We start from the raw sequence: 23,786 nt of genomic DNA, 5'->3' as shown, positions 1-23,786 counted from the left end.
CTTCCAATTCCAAGCTTCCATCATCTCTCCCCTAGAGCATGCCAAGATCTATCTAATCAGTCTACTCAGATCCTCTCAATGAAGGAATCACTGAGGTCTATTTCAGTGATTATCCACACTGAAGCCAAGCAGGTCTTTTCAAAATTCAAACCAGATCATGTCCCCTTCCTGCTGTAACATCCATCAGTAACTTATCAGAACCCTCCAACGTATCCATGGTCTAAAATGACCTCAAAGTCTGTCACGCCTCAGCTCTCAGCATTCTGCCCCTTGCCCTGGGCATGACAGCCACAGTGACTTTTCCCTTCTCTTGTAAGCTTCATCCTCTTCCATCACAGGAGGCCTTTTAACTTGACATTCTCGCTGTCTAAACATCATTCATTTCCCCCTGTATCTAGTTGACATCTACATTTATTTAGACCTTAACTCAATTGTCATGACCCTAGTGAACCTTTCCCTGACCTTTGGACCAGGTCATCCCTAATAATTTTAGACACAATGTGCCTCTCCATCACAGCCCTTATCAAGGTTGCAATTTTATACCTATCTGTGTCATGACATGATTAACACATATCTTCCTGTTGAGCTCTAAGGTCCTATTTGACCCTCCAATACCTAACACAGTGCCTCGCATATAATATATGCTTGCTAATTGAATGACTATATCAATGTTTTTGTTGTTGTTTTAGTTGCTAGATTGTGTCTAATGCTTTTGCAACCCTGTGGATTGTAACCCGCCAGGTTCCTCTGTCTATGGGACTTCCCAGCAAGAATATCAGAGTAGGTTGCCATTTCCTTCTTCAGGGAAACTGCCTGACCCAGGGATTGAGCCGGCATCTCTTGCACTGCAGGCAAATTCTTTACCACTGCTCCGCCTGGGAAGCCCTGACTATATCAATAAACAGATACATTCATAGATTCTTACAGGGATCTCTTTATATAATTAATATCATTAAATTTAGTGTGAAGTACCTCCCTAAATACCTCATGTATGCTTTCATCTGTGGTAATTTTTGTCTTTTCATATGGATGATATAGTCCTCAGAATTATACATTTTATGCCTACTGTGCATACAAAATCCCCACACAGTAATTACTTTTTTGATTAGAGGAATTGCCCAGTATTCCAGGAAAGGGAATTCCACAATTCTAAAACAGAAGGACCATAAACATTAAGGGGCTTTCTTTCCCCAAAAACTATCCAAATCAGTGTTTTTCAATTTTGTTTAATTAAAGCTGATAGTAAGAGATAAATTTTACATAGTGACTCAGTGTGTTTACACACATGCACATATGTACACACAACTGAAAATATTTCTCAGAAAATGCTTTCTGTACAAGATGTACTCCACTTCTGTTCTATTTCAATCTTTTAGTGTGCCAGTCAAGACCCATTACTGCTGGGCATACACACTGAGGAAACCAGAATTGAAAGAGACACATGTACCCCAATGTTCATCGCAGCACTGTTTATAATAGCCAGGACATGGAAACAATCTAGATGTCCATCAGCAGATGAATGGATAAGAAAGCTGTGGTACATATACACAATCGAGTATTACTCAGCCGTTAAAAAGAATACATTTGAATCAGTTCTGATGAGATGGATGAAACTGGAGCCGATTATACAGAGTGAAGTAAGCCAGAAAGAAAAACACCAATACAGTATACTAACACATATATATGGAATTTAGAAAGATGGCAATGATGACCCTGTATGCAGGACAGCAAAAAAGACACAGATGTGTATAGTGGACTTTTGGACTCAGAGGGAGAGGGAGAGGGTGAGATGATTTGGGAGAATAGCATTGAAACATGTGTAATATCATGTAAGAATCGAATTGCCAGTCTATGTCCGATGCAGAATACGGCACGCTTGGGGCTGGTACACGGGGATGACCCAGAGAGATGTTGTGGGGAGGGGGTGGGAGGGGGGTTCATGTTTGGGAACACATGTACACTCGTGGTGGATTCATGTCAATGTATGGCAAAACCAATACAGAATTGTAAAGTAAAATAAAAAATAAATAAAAAAAAAAGACCCATTAAATCGATCTATGCCCTGTGAAGAGTCATATCTCATGGTTTTAAAAACCTACTTCAAACTATTCCCAAAGGCCTTGCACATCTGCCTCTCTCATAAATAGACTTGTTTTCAAGACATTTTTAAAGATTTAGATCAGAAGTTCTTACTGTCCCTAGTTAAGTCTGTTATTAAAAATATTAGCCTGCCCCAACATCCACTTTCAATAGTTCCACATGGGAAAATGAAGACTCCAGCTCAGCAGGGCTCAGCTGTCATGATCCATTTGCTGTTGTTATGTTATTTCACTTGTATCCTAGTATTACTGTGTAATAACAAAATTAATAACAAAAGCAGCCAGGAGCAGAGCCCTTGCTCTGTGCCAGGTCTTGGACCATATATCATATGTACAACTCCATTCAGTGATGAGTGAGAGACTCACAAAGCCCATGTCCCAGGAGGTCAGAAGCAGGAAGCACAAAGCTCCTTAAATTCCAATTCTTGACTGAGATATTTGCAAATTCAAACCTTTTCTATGGGAAATATGACTAGGAATGAAAGGTAAGTCTTAAAACAATTCACACCAAGGAAGACTAATTCTTATATTAGCTTGAAGGCAGAGTGGTTTAGGGAAAAGAATACACAAGTTGGAATCAAAAGCAAGCTGTTTCACTCTGTTTAACAGGCTTTGGGTTCATCTACCTCAATAGAACTGACTCAAATACATTCCTTTTTACAGTTGAGTAATATTCCACTGTACATATATGTACCACAACTTCTTAAAATATCATATATTGATGCATATTTATGGAATCTAGAAAAATGGTACTGATGAACCTATTTGTAGGGCAAGAATAGAGATGCAGACATAGAGAACAGACTTTGGATTCCATGTGGGAAGGAGAGGGTGGGATAAATCAAGAGAGTAGCACTGAAAAATATATATTATCATATGTAAAAATGATAGCTAATGGAAAGCTGATGTATAACACAGGGAGCTCAAAGCAGTACTCTGTGATAATGTAGAGGGGTGGGATGGGGTACAGGGGGCTTCAAGAGGGAGAGACCATATGCATACTTATGGCTGATTCATGTTGTTGTATGGCAGAAGCCAACACAATATTGTAAAGTAATTATCCTCCAATTAAAAATAATTTTTTTAAAAGTGAGCTGTTGAAATATTGCCTGACTTCAATCTTATTTTTAAAATAAATATACTTAATTTTAACTAATAATATAGAATATGGACAATCCAGACATTTGCTAAGTACATACTAGAATATTTGCTTGTACTGAGTTTAAAGTTTAAAAAAAATAGTCAAAGAAATATGCTCTCCATTCATCTTTATGCTTGGAGTTTGATTCCATTAATTTAGACCAACAGAGAGCAAAGTAACTAAACTGTGTGCTCACCAGCTCTTACCTCAAAGTCTTAATGATAACATGTTAGCAATATGTGTTCTGGGTTTAGGAACGCAAACATAAGAACTGCTTCTACCATTTCTGAATATTTTATAAAGCCTAACTGAGAATTGACTATGCTAAAGCCTTTGACTATGTGGATCACAATAAACTGTCGAAAATTCTGAAAGAGATGGGAATACCAGACCCACCTGACCTGCCTCTTGAGAAACCTGTATGCAGGTCAGGAAGCAACAGTTAGGACTGGACATGGAACAACAGACTGGTTCCAAATAGGACAAGGAGTATGTCAAGGCTGTATATTGTCACCCTGCTTATTTAACTTATATGCAGAATACATCATGAGAAATGCTGGGCTGGAGGAAGCACAAGCTGGAATCAAGATTTCCGGGAGAAATATCAATCACCTCAGATATGAAGATGACACCAACCTTGTGGCAGAAAGTGAAGAACTAAAGAGCTTCTTGATGAAAGTAAAAGAGGAGAGTGAAAAAGTTGGCTTAAAGCTCAATATTCAGAAAACGAAGATCATGGCATCTGGTCCCATCACTTCATGGCAAATAGGTGGGGAAACAGTGGGAACAGTGGCTGACTTTATTTTGGGGGGCTCCAAAATTACTGGAGATGGTAATTGCAGCCATGAAATTAAAAGACGCTTACTCCTTGGAAGGAAAGTTATGACCAACCTAGGTAGAATATTGAAAAGCAGAGACATTCCTTTGCCAACAAAGGTCCGTCTAGTCAAGGCTATGGTTTTTCCAGTGGTCCTGTATGGATGTGAGAGTTGGACTGTGAAGAAAGCTGAGCGCCAAAGAATTGATGGTTTTGAACTGTGGTGTTAGAGAAGACTCTTGAGAGTCCCTTGGACTGCAAGGAGATCCAACCAGTCCATCCTAAAGGAGATCAGTCCTGGGTGTTCATTAGAAGGACTAACGAAGCTGAAACTCCAATCCTTTGGCCACCTGATGCGAAGAGCTGACTCATTTGAAAAGACCCTGATGCTGAGAAAGATTGAGGGCAGGCAGAGAAGGGGACAACAGAGGATGAGATAGTTGGATGGCATCACCGACTCAATGGACATAGGTTTGGGTAGACTCTGGGAGTTGGTGATGGACCGGGAGGCCTGGCGTGCTGCAATTCATGGGGTTGCAAAGAGTCGGACACGACTGAGCAACTGAACTTAGAAAATTAACCGTAGTGCTAGCTCCTTCATATAACAAGTCATCAGCTAGTAAATGTTCATTACAAGTTATCACCAAACTACTCAAAGCTCTGTGGTGACCTAAATAGGAAGTAAATCTAAAAAAGAGGGTGTGTGCATACATATAGCTGATTCACTTTGCTGTACAGCAGAAACTAACACAACATTGTAAAGCAACTATACTCCAATTCTTAAAAATTGTCTTTTTAATTATCGCTAGAAGCCCTTTCCACAAATTTTCTGCCAACACTTGGATTGTCTCAATACAACCAAGGGAGCTACTGTGAAAAACCTGGGGAATTTTAGTTAGGTTATTGGTTTCCTCATAGCAATGCCTACCACTCTGGGTAGTTTATGGAGATTAGAATAATGTGAGCAAAATCTTTATAAGCTAACCATTTGAGTAAAAATTACCTATAAACTATAAACTATTACTGTTTATTGTGTACAAGATTCTTTTACAACTGTATTATATACACAGAGCTTTCTCTGTAAGCTCTCTCTCTCTGTGTATAAACAAATACCTTAGGAAAAATAAAAATTTAAATGTTGACCCTGCAAACCAAAACCTATAAAATTATACTAAGAGCTAAATTACAAAATAAAATATTAGGAGAAAGTGGGAAAAAAAGACAGACTTTTTTATTTTAAAGGCTAAATTAAATGGAAATTACTAAGTATTAAATAAATAGTCCAGGAGCTTCTTTTGGAAACTGATCTGTTTGTTGAAACTCAGTATGTATATATGAAATATTCACATAACTGCTCCATTTCCCTATAGTCATGAAAATTATTATTGCAGTAAATGTGAAATCTGGTATTATTAACAAATATTAAGAACAAGATAGCAGAGTAATTAAAATTGCTTCCAGAAAATTTTAATTCCCTTTGGCTTTAAAACATGGCAGGGAAAAGCAATCTAGTTACTGAAGGATAACGTCTTTTGCAAAGGAGATAGTTGCAATCTCGAAAGCGAGACCACCTCAGAAGTTTTGAAACACAAAGCCATTAAAGAAATTGCCCATAATTCTGAGTACCATCACAATCCTGATTATTATGGAATGAATGTATGCATTCTCCCAAAACTGATACATTGAAACCTTACTTCTTGTGTGATGGTATTAGGAGGTGGGACTTTGGGATTTGCTTAAGATTCAATGAGGTCATGAGGATGGAGCCCGTCATGACTGGGATAAGGCCCGTCATGACTGGGATTAGAACACTTATGATAATGACAAGGGAGCTTGCTCCCTCTGCTTGGCTTCCAATCATATGAGGAAGATACGATGAGAAGTCAGCAGTCTACAACCAGGAAAAGCATTCTCACCAGAATCTGACAATGCTGGCACCCTGACCATGGCTTTGCAGACCTCAGAACAGTGAGAAATAAATTTGTGTTGGTTATACACCATGTGATTTAGCAACAATCATGTCCAAATGTTTTAAATACACATACGTTCCTATTGTGAATTCTTCCTGTTGGAGAAGGCAATGGCACCCCATTCCAGTACTTTTGCCTGGAAAATCCCATGGATGGAGGAGCCTGGTAGGCTGCAGTCCATGGGGTCGCTAAGAGTCAGACACAACTGAGCGACTTCACTTTGACTTTTACTTTCATGCATTGGAGAAGGAAATGGCAACCCACTCCAGTATTCTTGCCTAGAGAATCCCAGGGATGGGGGAGCCTGGTGGGCTGCCATCTATGGGGGTCGCACAGAGTTGGACACGACTGAAGCGACTTAGCAGCAGCAGCATGTTCCTATTGAAGCATCTAAGAATTGGGTAATTTTTTGTCACAGGTGGTAGTAGTCCAGTAAAACATTTCAGAAGCAATAATCCCACACAAGAACAGATTCTCAAACGAATCTCTGCAAGAGTCTGGGGCTCAAAAACATTTCATTGTATTTACTTCAAGACCATCCAATATCCTCCCAGAGATGGACATGAAGTGAAATACTTTTTCCTCAAGGGTTGGAAGGTCAAAAACTAAATCACAAGACCACCAGGATCTTTATGAGTGTTTCTCATATTTGACTATTCATTTGATTGGGATGGAGATTGAGGAGTACTGAAGGGGATCACAGGAGTTACTCATTCTGGGCCCCACCTCTCAAAAGATTGATTTCATGGGTCTGGAGTGAGATCAATATTTAAATCTTCTCAAGTGATCTAACATGTAGCCAGGGTGGAGAAGCCCTGATCTACTTCAATAAACCCTAAATGTTGACAGCCACACAAAAATACAGTGGCCACCCACTCCAGTACTCTTGGCCTAGAAAATCCAATGGATGGAGGAGCCTGGTAGGCTGCAGTCCATGGGGCTGCTAAGAGTCGGACACAACTGAGAGACTTCACTTTCGCTTTTCCCTTTCATGCATTGGAGAAGGAAATGGCAACCCGCTCCAGTGTTCATGCCTGGAGAATCCCAGGGATGGCAGAGCCTGGTGGGCTGCCAGTCTATGGGGTCACACAGAGTCAGACACGACTGCAGCGACTTAGCAGCAGCAACACAAAAATACAGCCGCAAAGGTCAGCCTCATGCTGTCAGGTCTGGAAAACTTTGCTCTCATACCTTGCTACTCAAAGCGTGGACCAGCATCACCTGGGGGGTTATGAGCAATGCAGAATCTGGGACCCACACAGAGCGAATGAATCAGAATCTGCTTTCTAGTGAGGTCATCAGGTGATTCCCCAAGCTCATGAATACACTCATCTCGTGCAGCCTTTCCTTACTTTTAAGGATAGGAAAGCTGGCCAGGGATATTAGAAAACCTGGCAAACACAGGTAAAGGGAATTTAGTGGGGGAGAAAGATAGAATTAGGTCTCACTATCTAAGACTTTCTCTTCCGCCATTATATTTCTGAACTGCTGTTTAAACTTTTGTTTTCATGTAATATAAAGGAAGCCCTTCCTCTTTACAGGGCTATTTCTTCAGACAACAAGGAAAATAACTACATTCAATTTAACACCACTACACATTAATCCCATTCCTAAGGGAGATGGTGTACAAACCATGAGGTCAATAATTTTGCTGACAGAAGTTTCTGGAAGAAGAAAGGTTATATTCAGTCAATGAGAACAATATAAAAGCATATTAGATGCTCCCCTTCCTAGGAAAATGATGCCTTTCCTCTACTGCAACATTAGCTGCGTCTGGCATGATTAGATACTTATTGAGGTTTTTGTTTCATTTATTTTGTTTTTAATGAAAACTACACCCTTTTCTGATCCAGAAATTTCATAAACAATAACAAGTATGGAACACCTGTTGAGGGGTTAAACCTCTCTCTCTTCCTCTCATCATTTTTATGCAAATTACCCTAGAGAGACGTATTTCACCACACAAGCGCAGAGAAATTTTTGGATATTTTAACAAGTGCTACCATAATGCAGGAGACCAGGGTTTGATCCCTGGGTCAGGAAGGGTGGCCTAGAGAAGGGGATGGCCACCCACTCCAGTATTCTTGCCTGGTGATTCCATGCACAGAGGAGCCTGGTGGGTCCCAGTCCATGAGACTGCAGAGTCAGACACAATGGAGAGACTAACACTTCTGCTTTTACAAGACACCAAGGATTTCTATAGAGTCCTGAGGAAGAGAGAAGACAGGCAGTGGAGGTAGGAAAGGAAAGGTCTTCACAAAAAGAAGCCAGAAGCACTGAATAAAACTTGCTCACAAATTTATACTTCTTCCAAGATCTAGAGCTGCTTCTGAGGAAAGTCAATCAGATTCTCCTTCTGATTATATTCATTTAGTCCTAACCTTGGAGAAGCACATCACCTAGAAGTCATCACTCTTATTCTGAAAGCCCTAAAACCCTGGCATAGAGCTCCTCCAACAGAAGTGAAACCCACAAAGTGAGCACTGGAAGGGAAGGACTGGAGTGTAGACTCTCACAGCTCCAAGTATTAACCCCCCGCCCTCCACAATCCTCCAATTCAAAGAGCAAAAAAATTCAAATTCCAGAAATCAGTGGCCAAGAAGGGAAATTTGAAGCTTGAAAGCAACAAAATGAAATTCATGAACCAATCACTAATGTTTTCTAAGAGGGATTGAAAAGGGTATTTCAACACTGCAAAGTGAAACTGAAGGGTCTCCTGCACTGCAGGCAGATTCTTTACCATCCGAGCCACCCAGGAAGCCCAAGAATACTGGAGTCAGTAGCCTATCCCTTCCCCAGCAGATCTTCCTGCCCCAAGAATTGAACTGGGTCTCCTGCATTGCAGGCAGATTTTTTACCAGCTGAGCTACTGACTGTCAAATATTCATTATAAGGTTAAATTTGATTTAGAATTTTGGTTAGAGAAGGGAGTAGGGACAAGATAGGGATAGGAGACTGACCTACGAACTATTGATACTGTATAAAATAAATAAGCTACAAGTTATATTGTACAGCACAGAGAGTATAGCCAATATTTCATCATAACTTTAAATGTAGTATAATCTATAAAAATTTTAAATCATTATGTTATACTTCTGAAATTAATATAATATTATAAATCAACTATACTTACTTCAATTTAAAAAACCCACTTAAGAAACATACATACATACCCCCACAGAATTTTGTCTCTCATATGAGCCGGCCTCCTATTAAAATCTGAAGCTACATGTTTCTAATCCACAAAACAACCAGACTGATCAGGTTAATTACCTGACCTGTGATACTCTTCTGAACCTCTGAAAGAATACAGAAATCACTTCTGAACACAATCACACTGAACAAAGCTCTCTTCAGCTGCATTATTTTCTTCCAAGGAATGAAAAGGGAGCTAGAAGGCAAAGTGATAATGCAGGTGATATCTAGAGCCTCACATTATACCTGGTAATCTTCCAATTTTCTCCATCTCAGTTTTCCCCACCTCCATCCCTACCTCCATCTGTTCCCAGGTGCTTGAGCCAAAACCCCTTGCTTCACACCTCTTCATTCATGCCATCCAATTCATCACTTATTGCAATTCATCCTTTGGCAAAATTCAGGCTCAAATTGAATAAAGCCATTTGGGTATGACCTAAATCAAATCCCTTGTGATTACACAGTGGAGGTGACAAACAGATTCAAGGGATTAAATCTGGTAGACAAGAGTGCCTGCAGAACTATGGACGGAGGTTCATAACACTGCACAGGAAATGGTGACCAAAACCATTCCCAAGAAAAAGAAATACAAGAAGGCAAAGTGGTTGTCTGAGGAGGCCTTACAAATAGCTCAGGAAAGAAGAGAAGTGAAAAGCAAAGGAGAAAGGGAAAGATATACCCAACTGGATGCAGAATTCCAGAGAAAAGCAAGGAAAGATAAGAAAGGCTTCTTAAGTGAACAATGCAACAAAACAGAGGAAAACAATAGAATAGGAAAGACTAGAGATATCTTTAAGAAAATTGTAGATATCAAGGGACCATTTCATGCAAAGATGGGCATAATAAAGGACAGAAATGGCAAGGACCTAATAGAAGCAGAAGAGATTAAGCAAAGGCAGCAAGAATACACAGAACTGTGCAAAAAAGGTCTTAATCACCCAGATAATCACAATGGTGTAGTCGGTCACTCACATAGAGCCAGATATCCTGGAATGTGAAGTTGAGTGGGCCTTACCAAGCATTGCTACAAACAAAGCTAGTGGAGGTGATGGAATTCCAGTTGAGCTATTTCAAATCCTAAAAAAATGATGCTGTGAAAGTGCTACACTTAATATGCCAGCAAATTTGGAAAACTCAGCAGTGGACACAGGACTGGAATAAATCAGTTTTCATTCCAATCCCAAAGAAAGGCAATGCCAAAGAATGTTCAAATTACCGTAGAATTGTGCTCATTTCACATACTAGCAAGGTAATACTCAAAATCCTTCAAGCTAGGCTTCAGCAGTACCTGAACTGAGAACTTCCAGATGTACAAGCTGGATTTAGAAAAGGCAGAGGAACCAGAGATCAAACTAACAACAATCGCTGGATCATAGGGAATTCCAGAAAAATATCTACTTCTGCTTCATTGACTAGGCTAAAACCTTTGACTATGTGGATCACAACAAACTATGGAATATTCTTGAAGCGACTGGACTATCAGACCACCTTACCTGCCTCCTGAGAAACCTATATGCAGGACAAGAAGCACCAGTTAGAACTGGACATGGAATAATGGACTGGTTCAAACTTCAACACTAAATCCTGATAATTTTACCAGCAGAAGCACCCACTTCTCTTAAACTCTACAGGTACCATCCCAGGCAAAATACCCCATCATTTCTTGCCCAGACTATCACAAGAGCCTCCTGGCTCGTCCCCTACTAGCACTGTCCTTTCCTCCAACCCAACTTGCCATTATACAGCAAGTGACCCCTGTAGCCAGAAGATCTGTCCACTGCACTTGGAATACAAAGCAACAGCCTTTCCCTGAATAGTCAAGGTTCTGTCTCCCCACCCTGGTTTTCCATGTTTCTCTTTTTTTGTCCACTGGGATGCAACTACACTGGCTTCTAAGCTTCACAAACCCAACCACTCATTTTCTCTTTCCTCTTAGGACTGTTTAGAAGTTTTCTCTGTCTGAAATATTCTTCTGTCCATTCATCATCTATTTACCTCCTACTTTAGGTCTGAATTCAACACTATTTCTTAGGAATGTCTTCCCAGACACCATCTCCCAGTCAAAATTAGTCTCTAATACACTTAACCACAGCACCTTCTCCTGTTCCTTCAAAATGCTTACCACCATTTATACTTTATATTTGGTTTGGGTTGGTGAAATGCCTCTTTCCCCACCAGACTACAAGTTCCATGAGGGCAGAGACCATGTCTGTTGGTTCACCACTGTATACACACAAAAGTTTGTTGAATGATCAAATCAAATAGAAAAATTCTTGTTCCTAAAGTCATACAGTCAATAAATAATTATTAGAGCAATGCTAGACATTGTCAAGAATATAGATAAGTATTGGGCTAGGTTTTTTTTTTTTTTTTTCAAAGAATGAACAGTTCTATTCAAAAAACAAGGTGTTCCAACACAGGTTTCCCTGAACTCTGGAAACTTGTGAATTTAAATCATGCAACACATATTACTTTTTAAACTTGTCTCCTGGGTGAGTGGTATCTATAGATATATTTAAGTTTCAGAGAACAGAAACAGCAGAACAATCCCTGAGGCACATATAGCACATTTTATTTGGGTTAAATAAAATCCTGGCACAGATGGTTAAACAAAAGCATAAATAATTTATCTGTCATGCCCACATCCACAATGTTGATTTCTGGTAGGTGTGTTACCCATTTCTACTATGTCAACAACAGAATATAAGACTGGTATGTCTCAGTCCTCACAAATATACATTTATCCTACAGCTCTGTATCAAAGAAATGTGTGTGTGCGTGAGTATGTGTGTGTGTGTAGACACATACACTTTGTACCTTTCACAATGAGACTAATTATTACATAATAATATTGGCAACATTAAGCAGACCATCACTGTGGGAGTTTTAAATATGCAAAAAAAAATCTGTTAATTTATTCAAACTTGTTCAGCTGTCATTAAGGATAAAAATATGCCTCCACTTTTCATCTCCTTCAAGATCAAAGGTACATTTTTAAGTTTATGTGTTTCTTTGATGGCATTAAATTCATTTTTCCATCCAGCCAAAGTGGTTCAGGACTCACAAGCTATTTTAACATATATTCCTGAAATTCTAATGGTAGGAAAATAGCCATTTTGTTATAGAAAATATTTCTATACACACACACATAAAAGAATGTCCAACAATTCAAGGTTTCTTCTTTTAATAATTGGTGTTTTCTTCATGAAAGATATGTTCCTTAAAAGTACACTCGTCAGCATCATTAAAAATAAAAGATAACTGCAATGATGGCCTATGTGATTTGTAGTCTCATAGTACAACAGAAAATCTTCACCCATGTAGATAAAAACAAATTTTTACTGAATTTTATTACAATGATATTTCTTAAAATACATAAGGATGTAAAACATTCACTAGTTACATAATCTTGGATAGAAGCTAAATCAGTCAAGTTATGTTTATCAGTGGGGAGAAGTATTACATATTTAATGTTTAAGCATCATTTTCAGTCTTGAAAATAAACAAACCTTATTTTTGCAAATGAACTGCAGCTCTTATAAAGGGATTCTATTTCCTTTAGAGTTTACCTTTTAAGGCTATCAAACACTAATGGCAAGATAACTAATGAAGAATTTCAATTAAAAGACTGTCTCAACTCCACACCTGGTAGAAAAATAGAAGTGAGGCTTTTCTAAATACATTTATAATCCAATTAATTGCTAAAGCTTGGTCCTATATATATATATATATATATATATATATATATATTAATTTCTACTATCTATGCAATAGGAGCTAATTGTTCAAGGGAAAGATACAGATCACATATTCAAATTTCTCTCCTTTGGCCAGATTTAACTGAGCCGGTTACAAAAAGAAGCTAAATTTCTGCCTTCTTCTTGAGCTTATCCAAGCATTACCAATTACTGAGGCAAAAAGAACTGATACTTCTTTGACTGTAAGTAGTAGTTTTTTGTTGTTGTCATTGTAGGGAAGAGTGGTGTTTGTTTGTTTTGGTTTTTTCTCCAAATAAGTACGCCCTTAATAAAGTGAAGCCAAATGCCCCTAAGATCCACCAGGATAAAACTTAAGAAAGTCTCAGCTATTTAATATTTCCTTTCTTCAGGTTAAAAAAAAAAGAAAAGAAAAAAATCACCCTTATTTTAGAGAAAAATAGGAACAGGTGAATATTTTTTAAGCACTTGATGAGGCACAGTGCCAGAGCCACCACATTTGTGAGTTTGCTGAATCTGTCCAGCAACCCTGCAAGGTAATCATTAATACTGTAATCCTGTAGAGTCCTAGATGTCACCTAGAGTGCTGGCTAGAGTCAGGACGGAAGTCTGTGTCGAGACAAGATGGAAATGCCTTTTATCTGTTGAGAGCACTATTTTCTGCCCTACAGAGTTCCAGAAAGATGACCGGTTACCTTGACTATGGTTGCTCTAGTAGAAAAAGAGGCTGCTTAGGAATGAACAAGAAGAACACATCACACCTTTCATTCCTCACTCTCAGAGGAGATCTTTCGTTTCTGGGCCCAGTTAATGATGCAACTCCTCTTTCAACCTGTTACTCCTACTTTAGTCCATCATACTTGTACACATTGGCCGTACATGATGCCAGTTATGAATACATCTGATGCCTTGAGTCAGTACAGTGAATTATCATGAATCCACTCACTCTGCACCCAGCACTTATAAAGAGTACAGCAGGAATATATGGCAAAATTCTTACCCCTAGAGATTATCAATCTGGTTATGAAGTAAGGCTAGTATTATAATGCATGGGAAGCCAAAAATGACCCTAAAATTTCTAGACTAAATAATTAAAATATTAAAGACACCTTTGACAGAAATGGGGAAATACCAAAGGAAGTAAGTCTGCTTGACACCACAAACAATGATAACTTCAATGCCGTGACTACACTGAGTTTTAGATAACTTGTGGGGAGCACAGGAGAAATTTTGTAGGCCACTGGTTACATGGGACTGGAGAACAGAAAGGATAAAGTTTAAATTATGACAGAGGACAAACTTGCTCTGAAAAGAAGGGTATAAATGTAAGAAAGACAGTTGAAAGTTGAACCTCCCCTTTGGGAGGGGAGAAAGGAGGGGATGGGAGGGGAGTGGAAAGAGAATAGAAAATGAAAGGGAAAAGGGCAAGAGAAAGTACAAAGTCATGAAAGCCAAAAAGTAAGGAGAGGATAGGGGAGCAGAGTCTTAAATCCTGCAAAAGTAGAAAAATGTGGACAAATGAAAGGTTTCTGGATTCACAAGAATGCTCACTTGTAACCTTCTAGGAAGTCTCAACATTTCAGTTTAGTCAAAAGTCCACTGAAAGGAGGTTTGAAAGGAAGTGGTGACTAAGAATTAAATGCATCAACTACAAATGGTGCATTCAAAGTGTTAAACATCTAAATAACAACAATAACTAGCTACACTAATACTGACCTGGAACTTGTTAAGTGCCAGGCTCTGTTCTCAGCACTTTGCACATATCTTCTCATTTAATCCTCACTTCAGCACCGTAAGCTAGGCACTATTAATACTTGCATTTTGCAGAGCAGAAAACTAGGGAGAGACAAGTTCATCACAGAGCTAGTAAGCATCAGAGCCAGGACTTTAATGCAAGCCTCCAGAACCCATGGTGCCTAACCAGTCTGTACACTGCCCATCACAGAAGGAAAAGGGGGCAGGGGGGAAACATTTTATCATTGTGTTCAAAGTGCAGCCCCAGTGCTTAGATCAGAGTCTAGTACATGGTGGGCACTCAACAAATTTATGTCAAATTATTGAATTAGTGAATGATTAACTAGAAAGAGTATGAAGGTCAAGCAAAAGGATGGGAGTTATTTTAGGTGAGTTTATTCCTAGACTGTTTAATCCTCATTGAAAATTTTCTCTATTCTCTCAACACTATGAAAATAAACTCATTGTACTATAATTTGTCCCAAATTAAAAATATGCCAGGAGACATGAAAAGGCTTACAGAAAAGATGAGGATAAAGATGAACTTTTGCTCTTTCTTAATCTGAGTTGTTTTCCAGTTAAACTTGGCGAACTGAGGCTGACCCTGCAGGCTCTAACAAGCCAAAATCTATCCTGCCTCTTCTGATTACTGCACAGGACTGCCAGCTGCTTCTCAAGGCAGAACTCATTCAGAAGATACATAAATTGATATAGACCAATTCCCAAGGATAAAACTTACCATCAATAACTTCTAATGCAAAATTGTTTTACAAAAAGAATTAATTAGAATCAACAAATTTATAAAGTTATTGCCTATATAAAATAGTCTACATTTTAAGCCTTGGAAATCAGAACAAAAAATGATAGGAAATATTTCAGCTGTATATCCAGTTGCAATAAAAGATGAATGTGAGATCACTCACACATTCACCCCTCACGCTCTCAAGAGTCCCATCTGATTTTCCCCATTCAATGTGATTTCCATGTTCAGATCTACACATTGGTTATCTAAATATTTTAAACTATGCAATTACTGATACAAGCTTACCTAATAGATTCAATCAGCACTGTTTTAGAAAAACATCGATTCTAGACTTGGTTAATTTTGGAGACCAAAAAAAACATTTATTCAACTAGTACATAGTGTTATGCACTCTTCACAGTGGAGGACATAAAGGTATGTGTAAGGTATAACCCATATCCTCAAGCAGCTTAGTCCATATACCAACACTTCCCTGACTTCCCAGTTATCTGTCATTATCTCTAGAAACTGCTGACTGTGCACCTAAGCTCAGATCTAAAATCATATATCTTGTGAAATCAATAGGACTTAGTATTTATGTTTCCCTGATGGGACCAGACCCAATAAAGAAATAAATCCATTTCAATAAGATTTCAAATTGCTTTTCAACCACTCTTCCTTTATAAATTATTTCATTTTTTATTTAATTTTATATTTTCCCATGTGAAAGCTTAATATATAAAAAAACCATTACCTAGAATGTATACAAATACTTCTTTGCATTAGTAATAATATTCATAAACAACCAAATACTAAAATAATGTATAACATGCACTCTGAAATATGTGACAATATTGTCAACTATCTTTCAAGACCAAGTCTTTCCAATATTAAAACATCTACATTATATAAAATGAGAATATTCAAATGACGAAAAGGAGTTATATCCTATATTATTAAGCTAGCGTATTTAGTGAAATACACTGAGGATGTTTTTTCAGGCTTGCTGAGGTATAAGTGACAAATAAAAATTGTATATATTTAAAGTATATAACTTGATTTGATATCATATACAATCAAGCTGATCAACATGTCCATCATTCCACACAATTACTATTTTGCTTTATTGTGTGCATGGCAAAAACATGAGACTAGAATTTTTAAAATTCTATTAGTAAAGAAAAATATTTTACAAATGTCCATTTCTTACAATATATAAAGGCTATTTTCTTTGACCTCAATTTCTACAATCATTACCACTGGTTTTGTGACTTGTTATTCAGGTTTATTTGCTTTCACACTGTATCTATGTTATTCATAAAAGTACTGTATGACACATTTTCATTTTTCCCACTAAAACTTGATTTTGTTTGGGACATTTCAGAGCATCTCTCAAAATATGGTTTCTAACCGTACCAAAAAGAAAAAAAAATCCCTAAAACCAAAATTCAAACTTGATGACAGACAAGAAATAAAACCTCTTAAAGGAGTACTATACCTCCAATCATATTTTTTGAGAGTTTAATAAGTTTGGAAAACTTTGAAGAATATTTATTTTAGCTCTGTATTTTATTTTTAAAGTTTGCATAACATTGAACTACTAGAATCATGTAACATCCTAGGTAAGTATCTGTAAATTTGTAAACTATCTTTTAATAAAATCAAAGCACTATCATGAACTGACTCTACTTGATCAAACTTAATCAAAATTATATTAAGACATCTGATGAGGAAATTTTTTGTTGAAACAGAAAATATGTATTCATCCTTCTAATGTGGACATTATTTATACATAATTATTCTGCAAAACTTCATATTTTATATATATTATCACCACACTGAGATGGTTACAATAACATTTTGTTTATCTGCTAAAGTGAATGTTATACTAATCTAAAATTTGAATTTGTTTCCATAAACTGTTTTTACTAATACCACATTCAGTCAGAAAATGTTGGTTATCATCAACTAATATAAGATTTCAATTTCTTTCTTCATTTCACTTTCTTATAGGTCTTCTATTTTAGATATTTTCTGCCAAGAGTGACAACTAACTTCATTGATTTTTAACCCCCAAACGAGGAAAAGGACAGAAAAGAGAAACAGATATAAATTAGTTTACCTGTGGCAGAACCTATAGTGCCCTCTTGTGGTGAATCTTAACTACAGTACTCTGGAGAACAGTGCAACCTTTTCCTAGACTAAAGGCTGGAGAATGTAGAAGCATTGTTCCTCCATGATAGCAAGCAGCTGTTATTAACAATGAAAGCAAAAGATAAATATTGACTAAACTAAAAGACTCCTTTACAGAAATTTACTCAGTCACTGTCAAAACAATCAGAGCTACTCCCTTCTACTCTATAAAATACTGTGCTATAGGTTTCTTTTAGTAGGGCAGTTGACAGACGGCCAAGTGTGTGGATTTCTTATACACTCTACCTCTGCAGTCCATGGGGTCGGAAAGGGTTGGACACAACTGAGCGACTGAACTGAACTGAACTACTTCTGGAATCAAGCAAAAGATAGACAAACAGCAATTTCTAGTGAACACAAGGATGTCCTGGGATGAGCAGCTCTCTAGTCAACAAAGTACTGCATCTGTTATATAAGGCAATGTGGACTCTGAAGAATGGGGCAATCCTCTGGCTTACTTATAATTTAGGAAGTGGTCAGTGTAATTTCAACCTCTATGATATTCTAAAAGTAGAACTGATACATCATAAGACTTGGAAAAACCAAAGCTTCAGAAATTCTAAGTGGTTTTATCAATATCCCCTGAAGAATGTTTTAGATCTTTCAAGAAAAAATATCAAGTACTCTATACCAAAAAAAAAAAATTGTCCTTCATCATTTTTTTAAATTGGATGATATTTATGAGTCATTATTTATTTTGTTTTTTAATCACTAGTTTTCTACTTCCTCTCCTATAGGATCTCATTTAAGATCTCAGTTTTTACAAATATTAACTATAGCACAAAAATTATTTTAGATTTTCCTATTGGTAAGAGCAAAGAAAGTACTTGGGGAGGTATTTCAAGTAAAATGGAAAACTGAGTATATTGAGTTGCTTCTCTTGAAGGTTAAGCAGTTCATAAAATACTGCTTTTCCTGTTTTCTTCTTTCCTGAGCCCCTTTTTTTTCCTCTAAAAAGAAAACACTTCTATTTTTTCCTAATGTCTAAAATATTAAAGAACAATAGCTATATCCTAATTTAAAAGAAATTATTTTTATAGTTAAAAATTTCAAAATGGCAACTAGCTTACTGTCACTCAAACTAATAACATCCGCTTATTTGCTAAGGAATCAAAGACAACATATACACAAAAACGTACTGCCCAAAGCAGTAATCACATTGAAGCCCTTGGAAATATTTTGTTTTCTTTAAATCTAAAGTTCCACCTAAAAGTCTTTAAAACACTGCTACTTTCTTTCAGGTACCTACCCTCTACCCATAAGTGTACTTCTCCCTACAGCCCAAAACATATGGATGAAGAGCTTGCAAAAATACTGAAATTTAAATAAGGAAAGCTAACCTAATAATGTTTCAGACACAGATTCAGTCAGTAAGCACTTTGGACAGAAGCCTTCTATGAGACACTGCATGCCTGTAATGAACTCGCCACATAGTTCCTAAACTTTATCTTCTAACTACATATTTTGATTTTACTAGCCAAAAATGTATCTAAATTTTGCTATTGCATTTATGCTCTTGATCTTTACAACTTCTTAAATAATGTGCACTCTCTACCTATTAGAATCACATGTAATGATTGTAATTCCTTTTATTTGTCTAAAAATGACCTTATCTTTTATCTTAAAACTAAAAAGAGGAATTTCCTACTTCTACCATTTGGGTATTTGGCTATATAGTATGTTTGTATCTATCCTACTCAATGACCCTCATTATTTTATTTTATAGACTTTGAATCACCAATAACAATTTGAAATGCTTTCCCATAACAGACTGAGTCAACTAAATAAGGAAAATAAAAATCCAATCTCAAGAAGCATAAAATAAGAGCAAATAGGCTATAGTGCCACTCTAGGGCAAAGAATACAGCACCGTTACTCTGGAAAATTGCAACTGAGGAGTTTGGAACTCTATTAGGAAATCCTCATGTTTAAACACTATACCCAAATATATCACACTTCTTGCTCTTTTGTTCTTCATCAAGAAGTATTCTGATGGATTTCTAATTGACTGAGATTTCAGCTCATTAGTGATAGCCTAATAAATAAAAGCTTGTATCCCTCCTTTTCTCTCTCCCCTACTTCCTGTTCCCTCCCTCTCTGTATTCTGTTACTTTTTACATCTCTCTTTTGCCCATTGAGTGTGTGAAAGAATGTATTTCTTCTGCATCTATCTTTGTGTCTGAGTGGATACCTGTCTGTATTTCATCTGTGTTCATCTCTACATATGTTTCTACTCAATCTGATTCTCACTAAAAGATCTGATCTTTTCATAAGAAGAAAATGAGGTTGTATCAGAAAGAGAAGAATTTCATGGAGTACAGGTAAATAGTCAATCCCAAACCATCTTTCTTTTTCTTAAATATATTGGGAGTACTGCTTCCCTTTTTTTCCACTAAAGCTCTGCCAATATATCACTTTCAATGTTGTTAAGTTATTGAATAATGAAATCTTTACTGTGACAGACTCAATCCACCTGTGAGAACTCTGACGGGTATCTTCTGTTAATCTCAATTAAACAATTTCTCAGAATGAATTTTTTTATTTCTCTGCCAAATCATACAGAAGTGACAACAACTATGGGATATTCCCACAAAACTGAACACTATAATTCTCAATTTCTGAGGTACTTCCTGTGTAAGTGGCATTGAGACATTTCAGTACTGATTACATACACAAGGACATATACTTACCTCAAATATCTACCACATTTCAAACAAAGCTGAGAGGTTTTGAGTAGCTGTATGGTAAGTTAGCCACAAGCAATTAGAGGTGATATTTAAAATACGAAAACAGATGAATTTTCATTTGTACTTGGTGCTATCCATGGAAAGAAACATTAAGCCAGTGAAGCAATTATAACATGAAGTGTAAAAAAGATAAAACGTTCATTAATTTGGATAGTGGATTTAAAATGGAGGCAATAGAAGCAGCTATTTCTAAGCCACATAAAGTAAGTCATAATTGCATGGTATATCAGAAATAAAAGATATTCTGCAAACTGGCTCATAGTTTCAGTCTGTATAAGAAGTTTCATCCAAAGATGCTATAAGAGTAAACTTCAGTCAATTCTCATCTACTTTCTAGTTACCATGCAGAGCGATAGAGAATCCTCCAGATTTTTTTAAGGCCTCTTAAAAGTCCTCTTGCAGACCAAATTGCATGGAGTTGAAATAACCCAAGAGGATGAGAAAGCTGAAAAAAGGGGCTCTATCTTAAAAGCTATATGTTAAATAGCTAATTCCAATAAACTTTAAATTTCCCAAACTGGTTGTTTTAACAGTAATATCCCTTTGTACTCCAGATTTCTATACACTATTAATATAGGAAATAATGTATAAACATATAAATTGTCTACCATAATGAGTTCATATTTTATATTATCGTAAAAATCAAACACATTCGAAATCACACTGGAATGGCTAAAAATATTAATAGTTATTTTTTAAAACTAGACCAGGCCTATTAGCCATTTTTTCCAACCCCAAAAAGTCAGTTGAAGACTTGAAACAGACATTGATAAAATTGGAAGAAATAAAGTCAAAAGTCACAAATTAAAGCCTAATACCATGTCAGAGATTGATGAAAAGTACCTTGGGACGCTTACATTACAGTCCCAAAACCAAGGGAAATATTTGCAAACCTGGTTTTAGAAGAGATTATATCCTAAGAATTAACACAACCTAATCTACCAATTCAGGAAAAGCACAATTGTGCCTCTCTCTGTCTTGCCCACTAAGCAGGGAGCTTTTTCAAAGCAGAAGTGTCTTAATCATTTTTTATCCAAAGGATCTCACAGAGTGTCTCTTGTATAAGGCATCCAAATAAATATTGTTTAACTGAATGAATGAATGATTAAACAATGATTATGGAACTGCATAGAGCATTTCCATTGCTTTAGTCCAAGATCTACTGTAATTAATATGCAGAAATGTCTTTCTCATAATTCTCCAAGCAAAGGATCTCAAAATAAAATAACTGGCTTCTGAAGGAAAAAAGGAACAACTTTAAAGCATATTTTACATATCTTGCTTGTAAAATTAAAAGTTATATAAAAGATTTGAAAACAAGTAGAAGATATATATTTCAGTAAAATGCAAAGTTTACAAGGTCCTAAAAGGTGAAATATATAACCATCCCCATTTAGATATCTTAGAGGAAATGAATCCACAAATGGACAGAAATTTAAAGTCACTCTAAGGCAAGAAAACCCTAGCCTCAGTAGCAAGGTAGGACGGCATTTTTTTAAATTGTTTCTTTAGTTACTTTAAAAGCACAGTAGCTATTGCTTCCCCTCTACATTTCTCCTGTTTAAGTCAAATCAAATATATAGATCAACACAGACCAATGCCTCAGAAAAAAGAAACTTCAAATTTGACCAAAATAATCGCCTTTCCCTTTTTCCAGAACCGACTCTTTCTTAGGTTCAACTCCAAGCACCCTCCCAAACACTAGGCTCCTTTCAACGGTGCCCATTGGGCCTGAAAGCCATTCCAGAGACTTAAATCTTAAGCAGCCACTTTCACAACCATTCCCAACTTAAGGGAAGCCCTTCCACCAAGATTAAAAATTTGATCAGTCTCTGCAGTCTACTTGATTTAAAAAAAAAAAAATGTGGTGGAAAGATGAACAAGACATCCCTCAACAAACTCAACTCCCTCCTCAAACTCAGCTGTACCTCCTCCCTACCCACTGCTCCCCTTCGACTTCCTCTGCTCCCGGCTCTGGACAGGTGGGAGCGGGGTGAGTACGTCTTGGGGAGGGGCTGCAAGAAACTTTCCTTCTGCCACCTCGTTCCCACCCCCACCTCACATCAGGTCCAGTTGGTACCTGAAGCCACTGGGAAGGGCCGTCCGTCTCCCCCTCCCCCCTTGGGAGAGGGATGAGATGAGGCGGATGGGGGCGTGGGTGGGCAGGATGCAGGTGGAGGGGTGTTCTGACTGTAACTCTTCTTACCACTGGAGCGCCTGACGATGTTTTCCAGAAACGTGTTCTGCGGTGCCACCAGCCCTCTCTTGCCCCCCGGCATCCTGGGTCTAAAGAGCAGCGGCCAGGATCCGCGGCGGGGGAGGGGGGGTTGCAGGAAGAGAAGGTGGAGCAAGAAGAGGAAAAGGTAGAAGAGAAGATCGAGCCGAAAGAAGAGGGGGCGCGGCGGCGGCGGCGGGGTCCCCTGACTGTGTCTCCAGCCCGACCCGGATGAGCAGCTCTGGGGAGAAGGACCAGGCAGTTCATGGTAGTAGCACTCCCCCGGCCGCCGCTGCCCAGACTGTGGCGGTGCCGCGCACGGGGCTCGGGAACTGCAGGCTCCGCGGGGCACAATGCGCCTGCGCCGCCCCCGCTGTCGCTGTCCCGCCGGTGCTGATGCTGAAGCTGCCGCTGAGGCTGTTGTCTCGGCGGCGGTCACCTAGGCGCGGGCTCAGCATTTCTCCCCCTGCCCCGACCACCGGGGCCGAGGGAGCAGGAAAAGCCCACTCAAAGCCCTCTCTTCTAGACCCTTTACTGCCCCTTCCTCTCTCGCTTCCCTCATGCACCCCTCTGGCACGGCTGGTTCGGGGCTGCCCGGCTGAGCCCAACTTCTGCCCGGCTGTGCGCCCGGTGGCCGCTCTTCTCTCCCTGGAGATCGAGGCTAATGCTTGCTGTCCAATGGGGCCCTGGAGAGGGCGAGAAAGTGGGGAGAGGCAGGCAGGATGCCAAAGACAGCAATGGGCAGTCACAGGGGGTCACATCTCGGTTTCTCCAGCCAAGATCCCGAGTCCTGACTGCTCCCGGGAACGCGGCTGCCGGGGCGGAGGTGTTGATCATCTCCCGCTCCAGCCCAGGCTGAGAGGGAAAGCGGACTGACTGGGCGGCGCACGGGGACGCAGAGCAGCCACCTGACGCTGCTACTGCCCCCCTCTGGGCTTGGGCGCCCGAAGCTTAACAGGGGAGCTCTCTGCACCCGCCCTAGCCCACGCCTTGGAGCCAGAGCCAGATAAGGTCCGAGCGCAAAGCTGGGCAGGGCGGGGGCCGGAAATGGCCCCTGCACCCCAGGCTGGGTCTGGCGCGCGGTGGGGCGCTGCGACTGCACTGGGATCCTTCCCAGGGCTGCGGAGCGCAGAGGCGAGCGGCGAGCCCCACCGCCGCTAAGTTGCGGGAAAGGTTGCACTTAATGAAACGAGTAGGGGAAGAGGGTGACTAATTCA

At 38.7% G+C, this 23,786-nt stretch overlaps 1 protein-coding gene across 1 annotated transcript in view; it reads right to left on the bottom strand.

Annotated features, from left to right (window-relative positions):
- The window catches only part of KCNH5 (potassium voltage-gated channel subfamily H member 5), a 358,894-nt gene extending 336,261 nt beyond the window's left edge, over positions 1-22,633 (bottom strand). Inside the window, exon 1 of the mRNA XM_040226310.1 lies at positions 22,561-22,633. Within this exon, the coding sequence (XP_040082244.1) occupies positions 22,561-22,633 (73 nt within the window). The remainder of the gene's footprint in view (positions 1-22,560) is intronic.
- Positions 22,634-23,786: the final 1,153 nt, after the last annotated feature.

Source organism: Oryx dammah, unplaced genomic scaffold (genome assembly GCF_014754425.2).
Source record: "Oryx dammah isolate SB20612 unplaced genomic scaffold, SCBI_Odam_1.1 HiC_scaffold_26, whole genome shotgun sequence".
Classification (NCBI taxonomy): domain Eukaryota; kingdom Metazoa; phylum Chordata; class Mammalia; order Artiodactyla; family Bovidae; genus Oryx; species Oryx dammah.
Note: the sequence above shows the minus strand (reverse complement) of the source record. Positions and strands in the feature narration are given on the sequence as shown.